This window comes from Acanthaster planci, linkage group LG16 (assembly GCF_054643075.1).
Source record: "Acanthaster planci isolate LZ-2023a linkage group LG16, COTS_SCS, whole genome shotgun sequence".
NCBI classification, from domain to species: domain Eukaryota; kingdom Metazoa; phylum Echinodermata; class Asteroidea; order Valvatida; family Acanthasteridae; genus Acanthaster; species Acanthaster planci.
Window position 1 is genome coordinate 9,566,477 of NC_141792.1, and position 24,500 is coordinate 9,590,976.

At 42.2% G+C, this 24,500-nt stretch overlaps 3 protein-coding genes and 1 long non-coding RNA gene across 6 annotated transcripts; 2 read left to right on the top strand and 2 right to left on the bottom strand.

Moving 5' to 3' along the window:
* Positions 1-267: 267 nt before the first annotated feature.
* LOC110982681 (beta-lactamase domain-containing protein 2-like) lies at positions 268-8,201 on the top strand. The gene is made up of 7 exons (XM_022241276.2): positions 268-590; positions 1,450-1,613; positions 2,566-2,702; positions 3,167-3,392; positions 3,568-3,761; positions 4,724-4,975; positions 5,586-8,201. Exons 1-7 carry the CDS (start codon positions 448-450, stop codon positions 5,763-5,765), a joined length of 1,296 nt encoding a protein of 431 aa, XP_022096968.2. The 5' UTR covers positions 268-447; the 3' UTR covers positions 5,766-8,201.
* Positions 1,096-14,076, bottom strand: LOC110982682 (beta-lactamase domain-containing protein 2-like). 3 transcript variants are annotated; one of them, XR_015427923.1, is made up of 8 exons: positions 13,860-14,076; positions 12,529-12,692; positions 11,861-11,997; positions 11,269-11,494; positions 9,725-9,894; positions 9,267-9,518; positions 1,889-2,078; positions 1,096-1,753 (listed from the first exon to the last, which is right to left on the bottom strand). XR_015427923.1 is itself a non-coding variant. In XM_022241279.2 (8 exons), the coding sequence occupies exons 1-7, from the start codon at positions 14,000-14,002 to the stop codon at positions 1,953-1,955; spliced, it is 1,218 nt and encodes a 405-aa protein (XP_022096971.1). In that variant the 5' UTR covers positions 14,003-14,076; the 3' UTR covers positions 1,096-1,753; positions 1,914-1,952. The 3 variants fall into 3 exon arrangements, 2 of the variants coding, with proteins under 2 accessions (XP_022096971.1, XP_022096969.2); XM_022241279.2 differs by having other exon boundaries at positions 1,914-2,078; XM_022241277.2 differs by lacking the exons at positions 1,096-1,753; positions 1,889-2,078 and adding an exon at positions 7,359-8,639 and having other exon boundaries at positions 13,860-14,075.
* A 1,359-nt stretch (positions 14,077-15,435) lies between these two features.
* LOC147796476 (uncharacterized) lies at positions 15,436-17,245 on the bottom strand. Its single transcript, XR_015427968.1, has 2 exons — positions 17,071-17,245; positions 15,436-16,781 (listed from the first exon to the last, which is right to left on the bottom strand). It is a non-coding gene; the product is annotated as an uncharacterized LOC147796476 (long non-coding RNA).
* A 509-nt stretch (positions 17,246-17,754) lies between these two features.
* LOC147796477 (2'-5'-oligoadenylate synthase 1-like) lies at positions 17,755-18,834 on the top strand (the record flags this gene model as incomplete). The annotated part of the gene is given in 2 exon segments (XM_087147593.1): positions 17,755-18,079; positions 18,422-18,834. Coding segments are annotated over 2 exon segments (702 nt in total), but the record flags the coding sequence as incomplete, so codon positions are not given.
* Positions 18,835-24,500: the final 5,666 nt, after the last annotated feature.

A 24,500-nucleotide genomic window follows, 5' to 3' on the forward strand; every position in this document is an offset into this window, starting at 1 on the left:
ACCTGTTCCTCTCTGCTGAGGGCGGCTGTTAGATGTATGGACATTAAAATCCACTTCGTAATGAAACGAGCGTTATTGAAGGAAGATAATGTACGGGTAGGCATACATATAGCTCTGAAATAATTTTCTTTAACGATTCTGCCGGTCATTTGACAGTATCATTTCCATGAAGTTGGCCATTTTGCGATGCCCCGCTCGTTTACGCTATGGTTTATCAAACAGCCGTCTGTTACTTGCAAAAATGCAAGAGAGTTAGACCCAGCAAGGTCACTTAAATGCAAATACGCCAAGCGTGAGATAGGATATTCAGTTGTCCAAAATGCAGTTCATAAAATGCTAAATCATTGTGCAAGGCCAAGTTGACCTAGCCCTGCTCAGTTCACGCCTTTCCGATCGACGACAGACCGTTACAGCTTCAACGGTACTAGTACGTGGCAATAGTAAAACATGGCGTTTATTAAAACTGCCTTTCTTGTGTGTGCGACTGCGGTATTGACGGTATACCTACCGCAGCTGTGGACCACGACTCGTCCAATCATCACTGCAGGAACCGTGCAACCAGGATTTGAACCGGTCGCCAAACTGTTCAGGTAAATTAAGTTTCATTTAAGTTCATGCAGCGATTAGCTACGGGTGGTCTATAAGTATATGCATGTCAGTTCTGTTTATTGAGGCAAAGTCTTATTCACGATCGGTATGCGCGGGTTGATGCCGGACAGTCATGTGAGTTGTTGCTACAGTCTTCAGTGTACATTTTTCCAAGTTTTACTGGAGTGATTTCATGTTAACATTTATCCCTCGTGCAGAGGTTCAGAGGCTTTGACCTTCGCCATTTTAACGCAAAAGCTCCTCAGGACGGGTCCAGAGGGCAGTCCCGAAGGTGCACTGACATGGTAGGCGTGTAGGCCTATGGGTTCAAGTGCGCTTTAGTTGTAGCGTGGTCTGCTTGACAGCCATCTATTGTTACAACCATAAACGGCATGTATATTGACAAGGTTACAAAGGCATGTCAAACTTATCGCCTTATTATAGCCAGATCCGTTTTGGTAAAAGAGTGGGCAGCGGAGAAAAACACAAGAATTTGCGAAACTGTGATTATCATTATTGGCCGTTTATTACTGGTGTTCTTTATATCGACGTTTGCAGCCAAAAAAACCGGTTATCTGCTCAGTGTAGATATACGTCACCCGGACAAAAGATTACCTCCATCTTATTTCGCTCATTTATTATCAACTGACGATCAGTTCCAAACAAACCTAACTAGGGCCACAAGTAAGGCGTAAGTTGAATTTCTTTTCCTTTCTCCTTAGCTATAGGGGAAGACAAACTTAAAAGCCTATCTAGTGACGTGGCCACGGGAGAAACTTCAAGCTATTCATACGGCCTCGTGCCGTTGTCCTATAACTGATTATAATTGATGCTAAAGAGGTGTGAAATGTATTTGTTCAGGGAGAATTTTGAAGATGGTGTGGAGTATTCTACCGGCGGCTCCGCCTACTCGGTGTATTACAAAGGGTCAAAGGTCGTGGACATCTGGGGAGGCTACGCCGACAGCGAGGCAGATCGTCCCTGGAAGGAGGACACCGTGGCTGTTTTCTATTCGACAACAAAAGGTTGGTATTGAGATCGAAAATTCATTGCGCCTCTCTCCATGAGTGAGTATTTTAGTCGAGTTCTTCACGAGTTCTTGCAGAGCTTTTCTCACGTCACCCAAATGAACTCACGATCGAGCTATTAGTAACAATCCGAAGATCTGCAAATGATAAAAAGATTAAAGACTATGAAACAATGCGATTTGATAATGAGAATATTGAACACTTCGGGTTCAGGCAGGGTTTAACAAAAGTTGGCCGTGATTGTGCTCGACGTGTATAAGAAAAGAACTCACATGATACGAAATAAGAGCATCTCACAGGCGAGGACTTGGGCAAGGCTCTGCCACGAAGGATGAGTCAACGGATGGCAAAAGCATTTCTTTGGCGCAGCAAATAAACGGAGCCATGGGGTGGATTCACCTCAGAGTCCAACAAACAGCCGAAAAGAAACGAAAACAGCAAGGGGCGGCAGCTGCATGACTCCTGCCGCGAAAATATGGAGAGTGGGATACCACACCATAAAATGAACTTTGTAGACTCATTTCTCAATCTGCCTCTTCTCCCGCATATCAGGATTTCGGGGGGGCAATTCATAAGCAAATGCACTTTCAACATAATAATGGGAGAAAAAACCCTATTTATTTGATAAATAAATACATGTGTGCCGATTAGTTTCTTTCCTACTCACCTATATGAAGTCATCTCAGTTGGAAAAAGACCCACACAAACAAATACAAAAATAATTAAATTAAATTTTGAAGTTTTTTAAGTTGTCCCCCCTCCGTTGGATACGTCACTGAAAAAAATCCCCCATCGCTCACTAGACAAGGCGCAAGAAGATCTACCAGAAGAGATCAAGACACGCGCTCGTACTTGTGACGTCTATACTAGCTTTTGCGTGCTGGTACCATCAGCTGCCTTTAAATACAGCACAATTCTAAAGTGCTATGTCTCTGTTTGCCACTTGCAGGCATTGCAGGTATTTGCATGGCCATGCTTGTTGACAAAGGCCTCCTTGACTACGACAAGACTGTGGCTTCTTATTGGCCAGAATTTGCTCAGAATGGCAAGGACAATATCACAGTGCGCACGCTACTTAACCATCAAGTAAGCAGTACGTTACGGTCGTACGACTTTAACATAATTTGGGCATCAGTACTATGGTCTGTTATTTTGTAGACTGAAATCTGGCTCTATTCTGGACTCTATGTACTTTTACGGGCGTCAATCCCTGAGGATGGGGGTATGTACCCCCCCCCCCTTTTTAGGTTGGGGGGATGGGCAACTGAATCATCCCGTACTTTATTTTGATGAGCCAAAAAATTAAAGCGTCGGCCCATTGCGAAGAATTTTCAGGATTTCCCAATAGCTAAAATGTTTGCAAAATCATTAAAAAGGGAAACCAGGTATAAAAAGCCATAAATATACCATTTTGATGTAAGTTTCTGCATGAATTGGGTACACATTAGAAATGTACATCTTTATCATGAACATCGCCCCCTATATAGTGTGATATGGTGTCCCCCCCCTGCTTTTCAAATGTCCAAGTAGATATTTGTTTTCTAATCCAGGCAGGCTTGTCCTACACTCCTGAGAAAATGAGCCTCGCTCTCCTGAAGGACCAAGATGCATTGGGCAATGTCTTAGCGCGGGCTCCCCCGCAGTGGAAGCCGGGTACGGCACATGGATACCATGCTATGACGTTCGGTCTGTATGCCAGTCAGCTGTTGCGACGTGTTGACTCGAAGCACAGGACTCTGGGCCAATTCTTCAAAGAAGAGATTGCCCAACCGTTTGGTAATACATGTACTAGATGTTTTTGCATGCATTTTTCACACGAGAACAAAGGGAATACCCCACAAGTATAGCTGTGTAAGAGTGGGTGATCTGGTGCAGGCCTATGGTTTCTTATTATGTATCGCTAGTCTTCACTCCCAACTCAGTCTAACCCTCGTTCAAATTGATCCTACAGACGTAGATTTTCACATCGGTCTTCCAGTGGAATCCTTCCACCGTGTCGCACGACTAGTGGGACATTCTGGCAACTTTATACTGTCACTTCTGAAGGGGCTTTCCAGTCCCCTAAACCGGCAAATGATGTGGGCCATGGCTACAGGAAAAAGCGATCTTCCGAAAATTTTAGAATCAAGTGGGGACACGTTGGAGGTAGGCTTCTACTGTGACGTTTTTTTATATGCAAAAATTATTCTTTATAGCTGCACGTGGCATGATCTCAACAATTTCCTGCGAGAGTTATATGACAATTTTCAAATCATCAAATCATTTTAGAATCAAATGGGGACACGGTGGCGGTAAGCTTTCACGCTGACGCTACTTCATGTGATCTGTAACGGTAGAGTTTTGTGAAAACGACAACCGCAAATTTCCTCATGGTCGCAAATGACAAATGATTTCAAAGATATACTGCAAGAATTCTTTGGCAAGTTTTTAAAATCATCGGACCTTTAGGCTGATCGGTTCATTTAACACTAGGTGCCACAATAAAGTCTTTGGACCCACTGGGGAAAACCTTCAAGTTTCACACCGGGTGTACAACGCCGAGGATAGCTCCACCATGGCTCCACCCTTTTAACCATGCATCACCGGAGTTTCCATTGATTAACCAGCCACAGAGTTACAACCTTAATATATTCGATGCGACTGATGTATGCGATACCCATCGTCTGATAGGTTGTTCATTTGCGCTCAGAACCATCAAGACTGATGCTTTTGTATTGTAACACTTGTCGTTAAATTAAACAGTGTCGGTTTTTCTTACGAAGCACATCTCCGATAATGTACAAGTTTGTTTGCTGTTTTAACATCATATCATGTTGTGACCCACCATTCAAAAACTAGGCCGAAGGAATTGACATCAGTGATGAGCTTTGCCAATTCCTCAACTCTTCCTGCCCAGAACAACCTATGCCTTCTACAGATAATGTGCGCTATGATGTATCCCGTTGAAGTAGTGGGAAGGTCTGAGGAATTCGTCAAACATACAAAAAACAAAATCTACTTCAGCCACTGATTTGAGAATTGTGGGTCAATTGGTAAATCTCGCTAATGAGAGGTAAGTTACTTGGCCATCAAACCGATACATGAGACTTTCTTACTTAATTAATCAGCCCGAGGCTTTTTTGCGCCCGGAGACGCTGGCCCTGGAACAACCGTCGGCATACGGCGTCGGAACGGCGCGGGCCGTCGCCAAAGTCTACGGAATTCTGGCCAACGGAGGGAAGACCAAGGAAGGCAAAACGTTGCTCTCCAGTAAAGCCATTAAGAAAATCATAAGTGAGGCCAAAGATGACGGTTCACTAGACAAGACTGTTGGCTTTCCTGCCGTCATAAATCTCGGATTCTTCATCAGCGAGTACGAGGTAGGGTCACACCTCAACAGAGGGTCTGGTTACGAAACTGAAATCCAGTCACTGCCCATTACAAAATACTTCACTTACACCCTTTTTGTATTGTTCTTTTGTTGGTGTGAAAATATTATCAGTCCAGAGGATGATGCCAAAACAAACATGAGGTAAAATAGTGGATGGATACGACCATCTAGCTGAAAAAAATATGTCTCGACAGCGCCGCCTCAGGTTTCCCAAAACGTGGTCTCAGGCCGTGCCGACACGGGCTTCCAGAGCTACGGCTAGGTCCATTGTCTATGCGTCTCCACGCATTTCGAATGGAGCGAAGACCTAGACCTAGCTCTAGACAAAAGATTCGGATGCAGCCTTATTTTTGTCAGTCACATGTGGCGCATAAAGTTTTCAGTTGGCACTGGGTTTCACGTGAACCCCTGTATCCTCCATTCTACTCTGCAGGCACACATCCTGAAATAGTGATGGTGTAAGACATATTGACGCTTCTATGTGCAACGATGTAAAAACGCTGTCAATGTCAGTTATCAAAACCGAACAAAATTACACCACGAGCCGCTAATTCCATTTGAGTAGTCCACATGCTCGTTTTGTTATTATATCCCTTCAGGGGTCACCTCAGTTTGGACATCCAGGGGCTGGAGGCATGCAAGGCCGTGCTGACCCTCAACGGAAGCTCGGCATGTCTTACCTCTCCAGTTACGGCTCCCAGTTCGGCCTCGGCGACGACCCCAGATTCATGTCGCTGCAAGCAGCGACTTACAAGTGTATCGATAAACTGGAAGCCTAGAAAGGAACGAGGCTGAATGGGCCGTGCTTGGTGCACAGGTAAAGACAAATAATGAACCCGTTCGTTATTTGTGCACTTTGCATTTGCTCTAATGAGTGACGAGGCGTAAGAACCACTTTGAATTAATGTAGGCCTAACGAATACGGCACAACGGGAATTAAGATGGAAGAACATCAGGGTTTATTCCACCCAGTCGCTAGGTTTGTACGCGTGAATTCATTAACATTTTGTGATCCCATTTTCTTTTATGAGAGTCTCCATAATTGTGACCAGTCATAGAGATTATTCTATAAATCGCAAATTTCAGAAACCTGGTCTCCAATTCTGGGTGTTTCGTTCCAAATAACCTCCAACACGTGGGCTTATTTTGCAAAGAGGGCTATAGGTCGACATGCAAAGCTGAGATGCAAAGTTTGGGATGTTTTTGTGGAAGGAAGAAGACAAAAATTGCACGTCTAACCCTTTTGAAAATTGAAAAGAAATGTAGACTTCTGGCAATAATATTGAATTTCCAGTGAAACGCGCGAGGCCAACGTACTCTTGAGAGTCACTAGGCGGCACTATCTCTGTCCAATTTTGCACTGTTTTCCAAGATGGTCTGTTTACTGTAGTGCAACCATTTCTGAAAACATACTTACTACACGTACTTTATTCGTTCATCAAAAATTGATCAAGATAACCAATGATTTGAAATCTATTGCCAAAAGACAAGTGATCAGTGATACGTAGAAGATAAATTACCATGCTGCGATTGTACCAAGGCCATGTTTTATCATATAGCCAACACTTTGCCCGTGCAAAAGCATTGCCATTGGAGAACAAAAACTAAAAGAAAACGCTTCGCTAACAGGAAGTGATAACCTGGCGGTCACAGGTAGTGCAGAATGTGGTCAATAACATTGCAAAGCCATTAGCCCTTCCCAGCGCCCTCTTTGGGCACTGGGCGATGAGCAAATCCATTTTCAACCAGAGACACCAACTGAATGACATCAAAGGAAAGATCGTATGCAATTGCTCTTATAAATTCATGCTAAAGTTAAACTATCTGGCCTCAAGACTCAGATTGTGGGCTTGGATTATGTTTGCGCCAACTGTAAAAACTTGTTATTGCAAAAGACTGATGCCTCAGGGAAATCCTTAGCCAGACGTTATAAAACAAATCTGGGATTGTTTTGATTTGTAAATCAAAGACAGATATTCTTACAGTCTTGAATGTATTGGGCTTTTGTATACCTTCAAAACTGAAAAGTGTTCGTTGTCACATCTAACTTAACTATATATATATACGACGACGACAAGAACATATTTGAACAGGTTGCAAAGTAAAGAAGTGTGAAACGTCATATGTTTTATCATCCTTTAGCCGTCAAAGGTCTAACTGAAACAGTGCACACTGGAATCACGGAACCTTGCGGGTGGTAAACGTAGTTTGAAACGCTCTGGCAGAGTGTGTTACGTACTATTTCACATGCCATTCTCTATTGCGTGAATCAAGTTTGTGTATAATATAACTGGAAACCGTTGGACGCCAGTCGGCTGATTCCGGCAAAATCTCGCAGAAGTGCAGGGACATTTCCGATCACGACACACACATTAAGGCTTTGTCTCAAAGAAAAACAGTTTTATTGAGAATTTTGCGCACCTTGTAAAGTTGATTCTTTAACTATAAATGTTTTTATGCGAGTGGAACTAGTGTTACTGAGATGTACGTGCTGTGGAATATTGCGTAGCAGCAAATTAAAAAAGAACTGGAAATTTTGTTTGATAGTTTTCCCTCTAGAGCGGCATACAATCCAAAAAGAGATGAAACAAAAGTTAAGTGAAATTACATGCATTATGTTACGTATAGCTGGACCATTATATCATTACTTATACAAAGCCTAAATAAAAAAAATCCTATTCTGCCTAACTAGTGGAGTTGCTGAGTGTGTAAACGCCTTCAATCGTGGACCTATAACAATAGGGGACAATTGGGTCCACAGTTGCCGAAGAGTCCACGGTTGGAAAACGTGTACAAAACATATGGGAGGTCTTCCGAAAAAGTTAAAGTATGAACAAAAGAGGAACAATAGGGAGTCCACGATTGAAGGCGTTTACACACTTGAGTGCGTTGACTAAGAGCATATCTTATCGTACGGTAATTAATATTTTTAAATAATTTATTAGCTACTGTAGCATCCATGGACCCTATGGGCTTTCGCTTTCAATAACCGTTACGTGAGTTCGTTATTATATCCGTGTATTTGAATCCCTTTTATTAGTAAGGGCACTGTCAACTGAATTACGGAATTACTTTTGTCCATTATTATACTTAAATTGCTTCTATTTAATGACGTTGCAAATGCTTTTTAACGTGTAATTTTAATTTACCCATAGGTTCTCCATGACGCAAAAGGACGTTTCAATAACAATAGAGTGCCGTTCTACAATTGACAAGGTTTTTATTATTGGATATTTTGTCAGAATACCTGACATGTGGATGTATTTATTGAACTGGTAGAACATGGAGTCTATGTGTTGCGTACTACGTCGAGATTTAAGTGCAACGACAGCAGGGGAGGCCTTGTTGAACACACGAATTCTACAGCAGCAAAACTACAAAACGTACTCTTGAAACATTACCGAACGACACAGAGCCGAAATGGGTCGACAAAGAAATTTTTCTGAGCCTTTTCGACTTCGACAGAGACTTTATGTCGACTCCAATTTCTCAATACACCTATATGTTTCCTCCTGCAGCGGTTCAAAGCGTTTATCGCCCCTCCCAAGAAAGACTAAAGAGTAACTCGAGACGTAGCCCAGGCTGAGCTTGCGTTGCGGGTCGGCAAGGCCGTGCATGCCCCCTGCTCCTGAGTGGCCGAATCGCTGAGCCCCCTTTAGAAGGAGATGAAAACGAGGTTTCAAGTGGCGAAATTTATAGGTCATTATTATTATTTTGTCTTGAAAAGTCAGGTTTCATACAATAATGGACACTTTTCTAACTTATTTTGTGTCTCTCAGGTGCTGTGTTTTGAACAGAAATTCTCGATATGAGAAACGACAACGTTTTGTTTTATTTTTCGCTCTTTTCACGATAAGTCATTTTTGCGTTAAATTGCAGAAAAGGTATGTTAGATTTCTCTCCATTTGAGTAATTTTTCGTAGTAAATCAACAGAATGTTTGTTCACTGGGTTTGTTGGTCGATAGGGGTGGCGACTAAATTTCCTCACATTTGGGCAAAATCATGCAATTTATTGTGGAAAGGAGGCGAATTCATCCGTGTGGTTTGGTTTGACCGCCAAGCGGGTAACACATAGCGGTCAGATGTCCAGCTAAATTTGCATTTTGGAAGGGGAGGGGATCACCTAGAGGCTTTATCGCCCTCTCAGGAGTGATCACGTGATCACTGAAGAGATCACCTGTGGAAAGAAATCGGTAACAGGTATCATGCCTTTTGTCTGACTTGATCCTGCATAGCCTTGTGACAACCGACAACTTCGTTTAAAAGGTGAAATTCTTACCTTATACTCTGATTTAACAAAACCTAGGCTGAAGGTAATCGGAAATTCGGTCGGCTTCTGGAAAGATTTGTCAGTTCTTTTTTCGGCGATAATCTCCTTTATGACATCATTAGAGAGCAACCTTTGACCCTTGGTTGTGGTTCCGCCATTGGCCAATACCCCGTAGACTTTGGCAATAGCACGAGCCGTCCCTACTCCAGACACCGACGGCTGTTCAAGAATCAGTCTCTCGGGACTCATGTAATCTTCAAACTGAAAGTAAAGAGGTCACAATTCCTAAAAAAAAATGAACATTTTGATTGGTATAATTTCTATCAAGAAAATCAGGCAATTGATACATCCCAGACAAACTGAAGGAGCGTAATATTATTGGTCCACTGACACCTTTGATGTACTCTGAAGGGCAAAACGCTATACATGAAAGTGCTGTGAACAACACGGAGTTTGTCTTTAATCACCTGTATTGGCTTCAGAGACGCGCTAAGGCCACTGGCCAGGCTTTGCCACATTATCTTTCCGAAGACCGGGTTGGTGATCAGCTCCTTGAACCACATGTACCGGCTGGCTCCCTTCAAACGTGGGAAGCGATGGTACAACTCCAGAGGCAGGCCGATGTGGAAATCAATACCTGTAAGTGCACAAAAATCGTGAGCCGAAATTTAAAAATCAAGCTTGGTTAACGTTTTTACGGAAGCCCCTTAGTGCCAACTTGAATTTACTATGCAAAACAATTTTCACTGCAAAATAACGCAATAGTACTGCGAAATAACGCAATAACTTTGCTTAACATCGCAATTGTTCTACGAACATTTGGGGTACATTCGCGCGGTTACTCCGGTTAATAGGATGCATGCGCATTATACCTGGGTGCAGGAGTATACCGTACTCCCCCCCCGTTAGCTAAAGTATAGTCTCGTTGACCCTGGGGTCGTACTCCAGCAGTTCGAACGTTCAGTGTCGTGTTAACACGAGTAGCTCCTTCGAATGCATCCTCTGCGTCTGCTCCAGTGTGAAAAGAGCCAGATCAACAATTGATGTCTTGTTCTTTCTCCTGGACAATCCGTAATAGGCCAAAGTCATTTTCCGGTCCTTAAACTTACGATGATACCATGATTTGCTGCCAAAAACCACAATATGTGATCATAACTCGAACCAACAGAGAAGTAGAAGCTCACAAATTTGCGTAATGTCATGCTTAGCTTTCTTCGATTACTGTCTCACGGAAAATCACCTGCACTCCTCACTCAAGGGTGTGTTCGTGCGGCTTGAGTGCGACCATCTGGTCAGCAAGAGTTCTCACTAACGGGGGAGTATACTCCTGCACCCAGGTATACAGCGCACACATCCGACTCATGTTGAGTAACCGCGCGAATCTGCCCCAAGCGTCCGTAGAACTATTGCGTTATTTTGCAATACTAAGGCATTATTTTGCAACGTTATTGCGTTATTTCGCAAAGCTATTGAGTTATTTTGCAATATTATCGCGTTATTTTGCATAACAATATTTTTGCACAGTGCACATTGGCATTAATAACGGGCTTCCGTACGTTTTGATTGTCGTAACCAATAACTGTTCTGGTTCTTAATTGTGTTATGAACGTTCCAACTAAAATGGAAGCAAGTCTTATTGTTGTTTGTCGCTCGCTGTTTACAGATGACAGAAGAATAATTACAGGAAGTTTTTTTCACAATTAATGTGTCGCTTTTGAGTTGCTGCATGCCCCACGTGCCCCCTGTACCACTGGAATATCTTTCTGAAGATAGGGTGCCAGGCAAAGATGTCTCTACTGCCGACGAGATATTTCTATATAAACAAGAAGAATCGTGGAGATATATCCGCATTATCTTAGAAATAATCTTGAAATGGATTTAGCTGTTGTTGGACCTCATCTAAAATGTTTTCGTTACTTGAAAATGAGCTAAGTATACTTGATTTAAAATGTTGAAGGAAGTTCTTAAAGCTAAACATAAACGTGTAAATCGCAAATGCGGTATGAAATACCGAAAGGTTGAGCGATCTCTTCCTTGAAGAACTGGCCCAGGGTCCTATGCTTGGGGTCGGCACGTCTCAATAGCTGGCTCGCATACAGACCGAATGAAAAAGCATGGTATCTTAGAGTGGTGCCAGGTTCCCATTCTGGGGAATGCCGCGCCAAGAATTCGCCCAACGCATCCTGATCCCCCAAGAGATGTAGCGTGTCGTCGTCCGTGATGTTAGCTAGACCGGCCTGCCATTAAAAATGCAGAAAACTATATTAGGCTTCCAGGCAATGTGGCGTGGCATACATAGTGTGGACCTCTGCATAAAGAAAAGTCCACATAACGTAGGGTATGATGGCGTTGGGTGAACTTGTGCGTTAGAAAGAAAATGTTTCGAATGCAAATTTTTGTCAAGCAGTATTCGGTAAGCTTAGCTCTGTTTGATCCACGCTTAGAGAAACATAGGCCTATTACCTGGATGTAATACCTAATTGGCTTAACTGGAGTTCACCATCTTTAAGTGTAAACAGAATGCACAGGGAAATTCTAGATACAGACGAATTAGTTACTTGTGGCTTAAACCGAGATGTTTGAAAAGTTTTGGGTCTCCTTACCTGGTGATTAATGAGCATGCGCACTGTGATGTTTTCCTTTCCATTCTGGGCAAATTCTGGCCAATAGGAAGCCACAGTCTTGTCATAATCTAGGAGACCCCTGTCAACCATCATGGCAATGCAAAGCGCCGCCATACCTGTCGATGAGAAGACGCAAGAAAGCAAATCTTTAACGTGGGGAAGACTCTATTTTAACGAAGCAAAGAGAGGGATTTAAAGATGTTCTTGCGTGCAAGATATCCGCCTTGGTCATGAGCATCCCCCCGTTGGTTGAAAAAGGCCATGCTGGTGGGGTGTGCTAATTTTGTTGATAGCGACGAGACCGCAACGCGTGCACGTCATATTGGTTTGTGAACCTGCGAAGTGCAGTTCCTACGGAAAGATCCTCCGCTAGGAAAACTACGAATGTTAAACCCAGGTCAACTAACAAATAATTTACACATTATTCTTAACCATATTTGTAACGAAAATTGCCCCCTCTCTTGGTCCATGCAGCTCGGGGCACATGCGCTCAAGCGATGTGGGGACAAATGCAAGTTTACACCTTACCGACCATGAGTCCTAAGAGTAAGACTAAAAGCTGAACTGACCACAAAAAATGCTAAGGACATTACCCTCTGTTTCACTGATTTTGGGATTATAACTGTTAAGGGTCACAATTTCAATACCTTTGGTGGTGGAAAACACCACGGTCAAGGTGTCCTCGTTCCAGGGCCGGTCAGCCTCGGTGTCTGCATAGCCTCCCCATATGTCCACTACCTTGGATCCTTTGTAGTAAACTGAGAACGCAGAACCACCTGTTGGGTATTCTACTCCAGTCTCGAAGTTCTCCCTGATGGAAATGCATTACACAAAACCTTATGTTTTGATAGTTGATAAAAATACCTTTCGCATGCCTGTTTCTATTGCCCTTACCTGAACTTAAGCTTTCCCTTACATTCAGCCAAGCATCATAGTGACAGAAACTCGAATCCGGTTCCTCGGTGTCAAGTGTCTTGGGAACTTCACTCGTAGTGCGCGGCAAGGAACCATCGGGACCGGAAGTAGTGCAAACATATGTGAGCCAATGGGTGCTTGTACATGTACTATACTCAGCCGAGTGTGCGTGATTATGTAAAGTCACTAACGACCTGCATTCTGCCAATTTGCTGTCCCCTCCAAAGTCCAATTCTTACAGTGAAAATTGTTTCCAAAGTTTAAAGCACCGGAATACATATACGTGTATTACATAACTAGTAGGGGAAGTTGAGGCTACTGGACCACTTAAGCACATTCTTGATTCTAACTATATTCAATGTTCCAGGAAAAGGATAAGACTACTCTTCATATATGACCAAAACACTTGTTTGTTTATTGCAAACAGCTGAAATCAATTACATTAATAAAACTTATATTACAATATTAACTCATTAGGAATTCATCCAAAAGTGGACCACTAGGCCGCCACATCCGAGGCAAGTGGACCACATCGTAAAACTTTAAAATTTGCTACTAAAAGAATAAAAAATAAATTTTGGAACGAGTAAAACACTGAGAAAGACAATTGTAATTATCTCAGAAGCACCAGAGTTTAAATAAAAATGATTAGAAAATTCCTGTATCTTTCCTCCGGTCTTGCAAATTTCTGTTTTTGGAATGTTAAGCAAAGAATAAAGTTGTCTGCTTGTGCCTTTTTTATTATCCTGAATCATGATTTGAAGTTTATTTCTTAAGTTATTTATACTTCTCCCATGGGCCTCAATTTATGTTCAGTTTAACCTCTGATAAAAATAAATATTGTAGCTTAAAAGCAACGGGTCAATTTCAAAACCATTTAACTGTTTTTGACCTAAGAGTGAGCCAGTTGCCCTGATGACACTCTTGCCCAACCCTCCCATGAGGGTCCAGCTTTGATGGTGGAACCTTTCTAGAACTCTTTCGAGAACTCATAAGGTAAATCTTACTCGGCGAGTGTAGTCGTGTAAAGAGTCGATCCGAGGTCTTATTGAACTCTCGTTACCTGAACAGTTTGGCTACAGGTTCAAATCCTTGCTGCACGGTTCCTCCAGTGATGATAGGACGAGTTTTGGTCCACAGCTCCGGCACGTAAACCACGAGAACTGCAGTCACACACACAATGACAGCATTCGTCATGAACGCCATTTTTCCCAGCAAAAACTTGCCCGTTGAGGAAGTGAAACGTGCAATCCGTAGCGTCGATAAACAAACTGCAGTCAATCGGCACGTCGTCATCAAAAGTTACGTGGACTTTGTCAAAGAACAAAGTTCGCCCTGCGCCGGAAAGGCGTTGTTCGTCGTGAGACACACAGACATTGCCTTACGACTGTTACATGATTACACGAGGTTGCCTCTCAATCTATCATCTCGGAATAGGCTTTGTATAAAACCGCCAGCCACTGGCTAGCAGTTCTAGTCACCGCTGCAGCCTGGGTTTCCAAGATGATTTCGTATACTCGAAGTTGTGAGATGGTTCTGAAATTATTTTTTTTTTGGGGGGGGGCAGAAATACTTACCTTGACAATTTGCAATCTGCAGCAATATATGCAACAAACACGGACTTCCAATAATGCGTGAAATTCTTTATGCCCGTGCTGTCCTGTCATCGTCTCTCTCCAAAATATAACTTTCGGTTTCCTGAAAATTCTCCGTAATTTTCTAACTTCTTTATACACAAATCATTTTCTGTGGAAACTATTTTAACGGGAGGGGATTTCTAATACATAATTTAAGGATTAAAAAAATAAGGGTGGATCAGCTGTATTTCGAGTAGTGGGAGGCAGTCTGGCAATTTGACCTTTGCAACAGAAATATGAAAAAGGTCACATGACTATGCACAAGCATAATAATATAGATATGAGTAGCATTGATGTGTAGGGATGAAAATATATGGCACAAGATGACCTTTTGTAAGGGATAGAAATAGGGTCGGAAAGTGTAGTGTGACCTCTTGTATGGGATGAATAGGCAAAGGATCAGAATGTAACATACACATTGACCTTTTCTGTGACATTATTGCACAACAGGATGAAATATCATCATGAAAATATACAATGGGTATCATGTTGCGTGATGCCATGGAAAAAATACTGACTGGCCCACCAGGCTAAAGTAATCAAAAGGCAGTAAGCGATAACCCCTAGACATACAGTACAATGGACAGTACGTGCCGCCGGGTAATGATAAGGATAATGCTTTGACCAAATGGGCTGTCCGTGGCACCAGGTGGGGGGGGGTAACGTAGCCTACTGTGCTGTGTTAGTGCGCCCTCTTGCGATATTTTAATGACCATGCGTTACACTTCGTGTTACCGCGCGCGATGACCGCCGTGTTTCCTGATGTTTTGCGAAAGCTCTGACAGAAAATAGTCATATAATAATCCCAAATCAGCCTGGGTTATAACGGTGTCATCTCCAATTTATTCAGCAAACTATATTGATTCTTTGCGTGTTCTCACTGGCTCTCAGGTGAGAGAAAGATTTAAAGGTAATGCATGCATATTAAGGGTCACTGACCATGATGCACGTGGAAGGGCAAGGTTTATGTAGCTGTCACTTAATTGGGACCCGTAAATTCCAGGTGCACTGCTGGACTCATAATTTCAGTACATGTATGAAATGCCACTAATACGTTGGAGAATAATTACTTCATAAGTTTGTTGATCAGTGGAAAGAGAGCGTGTGTACATCATCACATACATGTATATGTACATGTATACAGTGTTTGTTTTATTTGGCTCTCTAGGCTTTCACCTCCTGTTAGACCTCACCGCTGTTGGTGTGTGCTGAGTTCAAGCTTTGGATTTCACAAGTGAGGCAGCGCATCCAGCCTCAGTGATGACTGTTGATGTACTGTGCCAGAACTGCGTATACGTGTGCAAGAGCCGTATGTATGAACATGCACACAGTGGACTGCTGTTCCATGTGGACTTACAATGTAGCAACTGCCGGACAGATGTGGACGGTTTGAGGTTCAGAGTTGGCTGCTCCTGGCTCAAGAGAGGCTCCACCCCATGTGGTGTGATTGAACCACTGAACTGAGCATAACTGAAAATTGTTTCAGACTGTAAGCAAGGTAGTGCTTGGGGTTGATGCAGGAGATCTCATTAAATTTATTACTATTCGATTCTATTTTTTTTTTTTTGGTTGAGCTCAACTGGTGTTTACATTATGTAAGTTGTATTGTTGTAACACACAGAACAAATTCAATAGACTTCACATACTGGTTTAAGTAGTGTTTTAATTTCTCTTTTTCTCATCATTGATTTTTTTTACAATTATCTTACTAATTTTAAGATTTGCTACAAGAGCGATTACCAGAATTTTGTAAAATTTTATATCAGAACACTATTTGTACAAGTTTTGTTTTGGGAACCATAATTAAGTCTCAAATTAATACTAGTATCTGTTAATCGTTTTCGTCTTAGTCCTTTAGCTGAAAACGTCCGTCAAATTTATCAGCATGTTTAGGCAAAACTATTCAAGGCTTTGTTGACTTTCATGCCTTTATGAAGTTTTTCTTGGAGATCATCCACAATGTCCTGGTGAGTTTCATTGTCCTTCAAATGTAGGTAACTTGACAGAAACTTCTTATGGTTGCTTGACCTTTATCCATGCCTTTGTGACGTACTTGTCATATTTTTCATCCCACATTTCCGTATTTATTTCTCTGGCTTCAGTCAGCCAATCTTGGTAGGTTGCAGTTTTTCCAATTCTGAACTATCTTCATCCGAGGTTTCATCATCCACCTCCTCAACAGGTTCCGAATTATCATCAATTTTATTCATGTCTGATTCCTCCTCAACGTGGATATTTTCCATGTACCTGTCTGGATTAGACTTCCGTCCAAAGCATTTGTCACACTGGTGACAAGTATTGGGCTTGACTGCAGAAATAACATTCATGTTGACCCTTGGAAGGATGACCTTTAAATGACAAGAAACAATGAAATCGTTCATTATATAATGTATATACATAGACATGTATACGTATTTCACTGCTCGTGATTTACTCTTTTCGTTGCTCATTTTGCTCTCTTCATTGCTCATTTGACTCTTTGTAGTGCTCATTTTGCTCTTTTTATGATGTGCACCATTATGAAACCACTAAATAGTAAAAATCTTCATAAATTTTAGTAATCAAGACTTACGTTTGAGCAAACTTCGGTTGTAAATAAAAGAAAGATACGTTTAGACAAAGCCAGCGCCATTTTACCTTATATCCGAATGCCATCGCATCGGTTCTTGTTCGAAGGGACTACCTAGCAGTCTATAGAGGCTATGTATATCGCGATGTTTACTGCCATTGGTAGTGGCCAATTTTAAGTTCCCGTGCTGATGTAACCATGCATGGCTTCCTAGTGTTACCATCTACGCCGTGGTTACCATCTACGACATTCGACATCTCACACGCGTGCCTTGTTCAAGAAAGACTTTGACACTATGAAAGACCAAACTGGCCCTTTGGAAGCCGCTGCTGTCGTGGCTTCGTGGTCGCTTCCAGGTGGTGCGCGCACTTCAAATACCTTGTTGACTAATAGTATGCCGTGACTTGCCTAGGAGCACGTGCGCTAATGTTGCGGCACCGCAGTGACGGTGCATCCTCGGGTGATTCAATAATAACAAGATGGAGCTGGGTAACATTTGTAAGTCTCCATTGGAAAAGTGCTGCCCCCTCTCTCCGCTTATTTGGTGGGCGATGGAATCATGCAACAAAGGATGCCCTCTACAAAATATCTGATTGAGAGCTGTGTACAAGATTGTCCTGATAATCCTCGACAACCTTCTCCCTCTCGTGACTTGAAATCGCGAGAGGGCACAATAGCAATTGGCGCGCGAAGCGTATGCTAGATTGAGTCCGCTATCGAGTTCTGCCGTCTTGGCCCAAGACTACTCATGAACCAGCGAAATTCAACTAAGACCACAAGAGCCTCTGTTGCTAAGAAATTTACGCCCGGCTCTCTTGGTCGAACTCGAGGCTCTTCCTATCCTGTGGTGGAGTTTGCTGGTGCCTTTCATCAACCCGCCTGATTTGCAAGCCATTGGATGTTGCTCCTCAACAGACCATTATCGCAAACAACTAGTGAAAGTCATTGAATATCTCCAAGACTATTTGAAGCAGCTGCCATCAGTGAAAAAAAGATTTTACGCGTACTTCGTAAACTTTGAAATAGAAGTTGGTGCAAGGCTGGTGAGTGTCGATCTTCTCCCCACTGCAGACAACGGTAACTCCCTTTGCGCTGTATATGTTTCATACTGATTTCAGAAGCCTATATTGTCACCTGTACATCTTGATTAGGTCTTCAAAGCAAGATGAGGTCTAGGTTTGCCAATGGAGATTTCACATGGTCATGTAGGAAAATTTCCGTGGATACATGTAGTCATACATTTTTTATACAGGCAGAAAGGATATAAACGCAACGTAAGCCTGGCATTTTAATTCCTGCGTACTTTTTGTGACGGGATATTAAAGTTAAGGTACTAATCTCTGCATTTGTAATTCTCATGTTCTAAAGCTTAAATGGACGTTGCATTATTAGTTACATGTTGAATGGTCCATTTGACAGATCATCAAACGGTATGTGGTGAAATAATACAGCTTAAAAGTGGCTACGACCGGGGATTCTACTCTGCTTTGTTTGTCGAGAAACAGAGGGATTTCGTGAAAGGTCAGCCCTTGGCCGTCAAGGAACTCATCTGATTGGTGAAATACTGGGCTTACAAACGTCTCCCGGAGCACGTTCACAAGTTATATCTGCTAGAGTTGATTACGATCTACTGTTGGGAGAAAGCCAGTAAACCAGAACCGTTCTTAATTGAACAAGGCCTGAAGGCTGATCTTACGTTTTTGGTAAAGTGGCCGTTCAAGAAGACGTTTTGGACGCACTATTACAGAAATAAGGAGGCACATGATGCAGTTACTGTCCTCCACATGGAGCAGTGAGTTGCAGAACTTTTGCATTATAATCGCCTTGGTTTCTCCTCCAGATAAATGTGTATGTAAAATTTTGCTACTCGAAAACGCTTCCAAATTTCTACGCACTTTATCCATGTTGTCTGTCAGCTATTCACCACTTACTGTGGGTATTGTTGGGGGTCCAACCACCCCCCCCCCAAAAAAAGGGTGGATGGGAAAATAACAAATAGATAAAATAAGAGCGCCAATGTTATGTTTCATCATCGTTTCCGCTTGTCCGCAAAAATGAGACATTAAAAAAATCTTGAGCCTGACCTCCCCCTGGAAAACATTCCTGGAACCGCCCCTGGAGTAGTCCAGAGTCCAGTGAATAAGTTAGTAAGGTGACATGTAAATGGCAATGATGTCTACTATACAATCAATGCCTAACAGAAACGTGACATTGTTGTGTCTAACTATTATCCTTTCATGTGGATACATTGGTGCACAACTTAAATGTTTCAGCAATTTTTGTGAATAATGTCTCATAACCGTCGCCAAAGTCGCTCAGTCTGTAGCCACACATTCAAAATCAAACCTCTTTTCTAAAGACACAACAGAATATCAAAATGAGTAACAGTGTTTTATTCTGAATTGCAGACCTGTCCTATTGGATCCTGCTAATCCGACAAACAATCCAGCATGGGACTGACGACTTTGACCGAGACTGCCGCAGAGCCGTGGACGAGGTGGTGCGGTCCGTCCATAGGATTTGCTCTTTGAATGGCGTTTTATTTGACGTGGACAGAGTTATCAAGGTAGGTTTCTTTTTCAAACTTTAAACTTGAAGTGTATTAACAGGGAGGAATATATTTTGCTTGATTGTGGGTAATTTTATGCATGGAGTCTGAGTGCTAATTGCTGTTTTGACATTGGGATGCTCTGGCGATAGTTAAGCCCAAACAAAAACCTTTTGCCTTTTTGCCAATTAACACAGTCGCTACCGATTTCCTAAGGCACATTTCAACTCTAAAAGTCACCGTCATACTACAAGACATGACAGATGGGATCGATGGAGTTGATGGATTAACCTTGGATCTGTATGAGAAAAACATTTCCTGTTTCACAGCAGATATCCCCTCGTGTCTGTTAAGTACTTTGTGGTTGGACGTTGTTTTTACTTTAAAATGTGGTATGCTGGCCACACCAGGGTAGAATTATCTATATTGAAATTGTGTTGAAAGGCAAAAGCAGTCTGGCTCCCTGCCTCCCCACTCTGACTATGTAACTTCCTGATGACAATTCAAGAAACCAGGCTCCATGCAAAGTCCGAATGTGCAATACTGATGACGCCCAATTACTGTTTAAAGGTACAGTTCGTGACGTACAGTTATCCAAAAATTGGTTCATGGGGGTTTACTGCCTCCTTAAACAATCCCAGACAGGAAAAGAGATCCCTTGATGTGGGTTTGATTGATCTAGAAGGTGGCCCAAGGCGACTCGTCATAATTTCTCTTGTCATTATTATATATGTCTTTGATCCCTATATCAGCCGTTAACCCTGACTAGTGAAAAAATGAGAAACAGAGAGGAAGCGCAGTTTTATTGATATCTCTCAAGCCTGTAAAGAGTTATGCATAATCAGTCAAAATGGAGACTGGAGGGTGAGGCTACGGTTGAATGGCTAGGCATGCACATGATACTGGGAATCAGGGATTCATATTGCTCAGCAGAAGCGGACCAAGAAGGGACAAAACACAGCGACAGGGTCCCCATTCACGAATTTAGGGTTACATCTCCTAGGAAAACTAAGACTTCAGAGGCCTGATGTTATAATGACTTGTTCAAAACACCGCCTGCAGCTAAATAATTGGTTTAAAAGTGGTTGGATTTTCTTACAACACAACTTGACTTCCAACACATTCTGAAACAATTGTAAATGACCTTAGTAGTGTTCGTCACTGAAAGTTTATATTTGTTACAGTACTTCTTTGAAATAATTACGTTCAAAAACTGCACACTTTACGTTTCACTTGACTCCAAAAGATTCCAAACAGTTTTCAGAAACTGAAGAAGAGTTTAGACATGCACAAAAAAGTGATTCTAAGAGAAATCATTGCATCGTTTCTCTGAAGAAAGTAGGATAACTGAGCAATGGGTATAAATAGAAACCGTTGTAGATTAAAATACCAGCGAAAAATAAGATAATTTAAATAATTTATTATATCTGCAAAGCTTTTTGAATTGTGTGTGTTTATGAACGAGATTCTCACTTAATCGTTGTTCTAAATTAGTTTCCACTCTTTTAGGAGAAATTTCTGTAGATATTGTTTTTAACCATTACCGGTTATTGACCCAGAGAGAAGTAGTGAAGAGATGCTTTTTCGGAATAATGGTTCTTGATGCTTAACAGTGGAGAGATATTCCGATGTCTTTGCACCACAAAGATCTAAGTTCCTTGTATTTCTTGTATAATACTGATAGGTATCCTTCGTAAAAAGAATGCATAGCGAAGAAGGTAATAAATTCCTTAAAAAGTAAGGAGATTCGCTTGAGGAGATTTTTGCTCTTCAAATGTATAAAAGAGTGAAGCAGACACAGTGCGATTATCCCTCCCGAGCGACAATGAATTCGTAGGTGCGGGATAGGGAGGAGAATATGGGGTAAATTTAAGCCCCCACGCCACCCTAAACATAACGAATAAATAAAAATTAAAGTAACAATGAAAAAGATGACACAATACAGCGCGTATGAAGGTACGTGCATCAGTGATTAACACGTATAGTACATTATCCACGAGTCCGAAGCGACCGGGGAAAAAAACTGACAGGCCGGACCCTCCACCCCTGGATGGTATTGTTATTCAAAAAGTAGCCGAAGTTCGGACTTGTTTAGTGAGGCGTAACTAGAGTTCAGATTTTGTGTGACTTATCTTTTTCTCTGTGTCGACGTCCGGGCTATCGTTTCAACTATGGGCAATCTACGCTGACATTTACAAAGCTGTACACAAATCCACTAATGGAATAAATTCAAATAAGGGTACAATCCAGTCTGCAAAAACGTCATGTTGAGGTTTTGCTTGTGAGCTCTAGTATTTTAACTATAAATAGATTGACTGTTTCTGTTTGTCCATCTGTGCGTCCGACTGTCCACCAGTCTGTCTGGCATGGTGTTCGGAAATTCTTTGATGTTTTATTTCTGATAGCTTCTTTTATTTTCAGGGCTTTAGTGATTGAAAATGCCATTAGATATACGTACCAATCTATAAAAGCGGCTCTTTCCACACTCCATTCCTTGGGAGTGTCAAAAAGGGTATATCGTGGCTCCACCGATGCCGTCAAAGCTTGTAGGAACTTGCTGTAGCCCTTGGTAGGTTGACCATGAACTTCATCGGAAAGAGTGAAATTAGGGGCAAGACGTTTAAGAGTGAAGATCACTCTGAATTCAGACTGGAAAAGGTTGAAAATAGTCCCTCTCAGTGGAAAGTCGAGTGAAATTTCAATCTTTTGGAGTGAAAAAAAATTCACTCCAATTCGTCAGGTCCTTAATTTCAATCTGAGGGATTGAATTTTTACTCAAATGGAGTGAATTTGCACTCTTTGGAATTTAGAGAGTGGTGTCCGCAATCACTCCAGTCTTCTGACGGTGGATCCTAAACATGATCTAGGGGTACGCATGACGTCATATATTTCCTTCACCTCGCTCATGTCAACCTCTGTCCCTGACTGAACAAAACCAGCAGAAACAGAACGAAAAGGAACTGCACTTTTGGGTATACATCTCATTGCGAGGCTTCAGCATTTATTCAAATTGGCGGCTAGTGGGTGGAGCTAGACTGGTTTGGGGACCACGTCTGTGTATACAGGCGAATCCTTGCAGTTGTTAAGTCGAAGGGACATTACTGTTTTTGCGGCACATGCTACGATATTAAACCCCAGTATACCCAACAAGGTATGGGAGGGAGGGGTTCCCCCTCCCCACGTGTCCAATCGCTATACACACTGTAGACTAATGTCACCGAACACATCCTCCAAGACGTCTGAAAAGAATTCCTGAGATTCCGATCTAACAATGACCAATACAAAGGTGGAGGTGTTCTCCGTCCCATATCTTGCTTTAAATGAATCCCACTGGCCATGGTAGGAACATTGTTGCAGTTTTGATTGTTATAGCCACATGGATACTTTTAAAAGATGTCATCGATGGCATTTTGCTTGTCCTGGTCTTGTCAAATGATATTGGTGACTTATGCTTGCGATTGGGGCATATCTGATGGAAGTACTCTAGGAAAGAATTTATAGTTGTCAGCTGTGGCGGTCGTTTTCATCACTGTGGCGTGATGCTTGCCCCGAGTCACGACCATAGCAACACTGTGTTCAGTCTAAGGAATTATTATTATTACGTTTATGTGCAATCTAATAAGTCTGTGTACCGGTAGTATGCCAATCTGACGGCTTATTGTCCAACAGTAAGGAACAGCGATGCCTATTGTCCGATCAATATTGTATCCAGGGCTCTCACTGATGGGGGGAAGGGGAGCTGGTTGTTGGGGGCAAGTAGTAGTACTTCCTATATAATGCTATTATTTCTCCAGTGGAGAGGGACCGGGCGACTATTTTTGTTGGGATACGCTCCCGTGGCTACGCAGTTGTGTGTCCGATACCGGTATCGTAATGAACAGCGCCGCCATTAAAAGATGGTGCTGATCAGTTTACCAGTGAAAAAATATGGGCTGCCTTTCAGCAAGGATGCCAAGTGCCCTTTTCCCGGTTGCCATGCCCTCACCGTGCCCAAACAAATGTCACTGCACCACGGTCTCCACCATGGTACGTAGAGCAGCACGAGTGAGCTTTCCAAGACACCTTGGGACAAACTGTGACATTGAGTTAAATTTGACCAACTCAAGGCGATGACTGTGATTAATTGTTTTAGGTAATTTAAAAGTTGTGGGGAGATTATCAGGTCAGGATACCAGAGTTTTTCCCCCTTTAAAATGGATTTCATACACATCGGCGCAATAACGTCAGGCCCAGGTGATTTCTCATCGGGGAATTCCCGTTGCTCTTGATTGAGCAACACTGGAGTTTTCATTTATGGTCGACGGGACACGTCATCTTTAGACAGGTATAAAACATCTGTAGGTTGTGCAACCGTTTCAGTTTGGGTCGAAGCACTCGGTGAACAGGTAAGTGTGGAAATTATCGTAATATAAGCAGAAATTTCATCCTCTTGGTGTGTCTTTAGTTATCTGTAACCTAGGATTCCATCGATATGTTGCACTGACTTGTGATGTATCCTTACTTTCGTCTGATTTAGAAGTATCCGTGTTTTTGTGCAGGGAAACAACTCAATGGTCGTATGTATCAAAACTAGCAAATGATAGCAAAAGCGTTAAAAGCATTACAAATAAGCACATGCTTGAATTTATAAGAATAAAAAGTCCATATTTTAGTTTGGCAGTAGTACAAATGGAAGAAAGCATTTAATTGGTATTTGTAGCTGAGTGCACAGCTGAATAATTTTTTAATGGTTTCCATCGTCCGTACGTACAAGGGCTCACAGAGCAGCCCGAGTATGTTTGAAAGGTTCAGTTCAGCAGAAGGTCACACGTGTATTTGGTCGTTTGTACCCCGAATGCTGTGAGGCAAAATCTGTCGTTTGAAGTTTGTGAAATGTTGGGCCTTGTTTACGAGGCAAAACACGCAGGAAAAAAATTGACTGCACACGGTGCACGTGAGCTGAGCTGAGGC

Bases quoted from the DNA above. Each gene is read 5' to 3' on its own strand.
- LOC110982682 (XM_022241277.2), bottom strand. From the start codon at position 14,002: ATGGCGTTCATGACGAATGCTGTCATTGTGTGTGTGACTGCAGTTCTC. The intron at 9,895-11,268 runs GTATTTCATACC...GTGCACTTACAG, and splicing joins AGAGATCGCTCAACCTTTCG to GTATTGATTTCCACATCGGC. The intron at 8,640-9,266 runs GTAAGAATTTCA...CTCCTTCTAAAG, and splicing joins TTGTTAAATCAGAGTATAAG to GGGGCTCAGCGATTCGGCCA.
- LOC110982681 (XM_022241276.2), top strand. From the start codon at position 448: ATGGCGTTTATTAAAACTGCCTTTCTTGTGTGTGCGACTGCGGTATTG. The intron at 2,703-3,166 runs GTAAGCAGTACG...TTTCTAATCCAG, and splicing joins GCACGCTACTTAACCATCAA to GCAGGCTTGTCCTACACTCC. The intron at 3,393-3,567 runs GTAATACATGTA...TTGATCCTACAG, and splicing joins AGAGATTGCCCAACCGTTTG to ACGTAGATTTTCACATCGGT.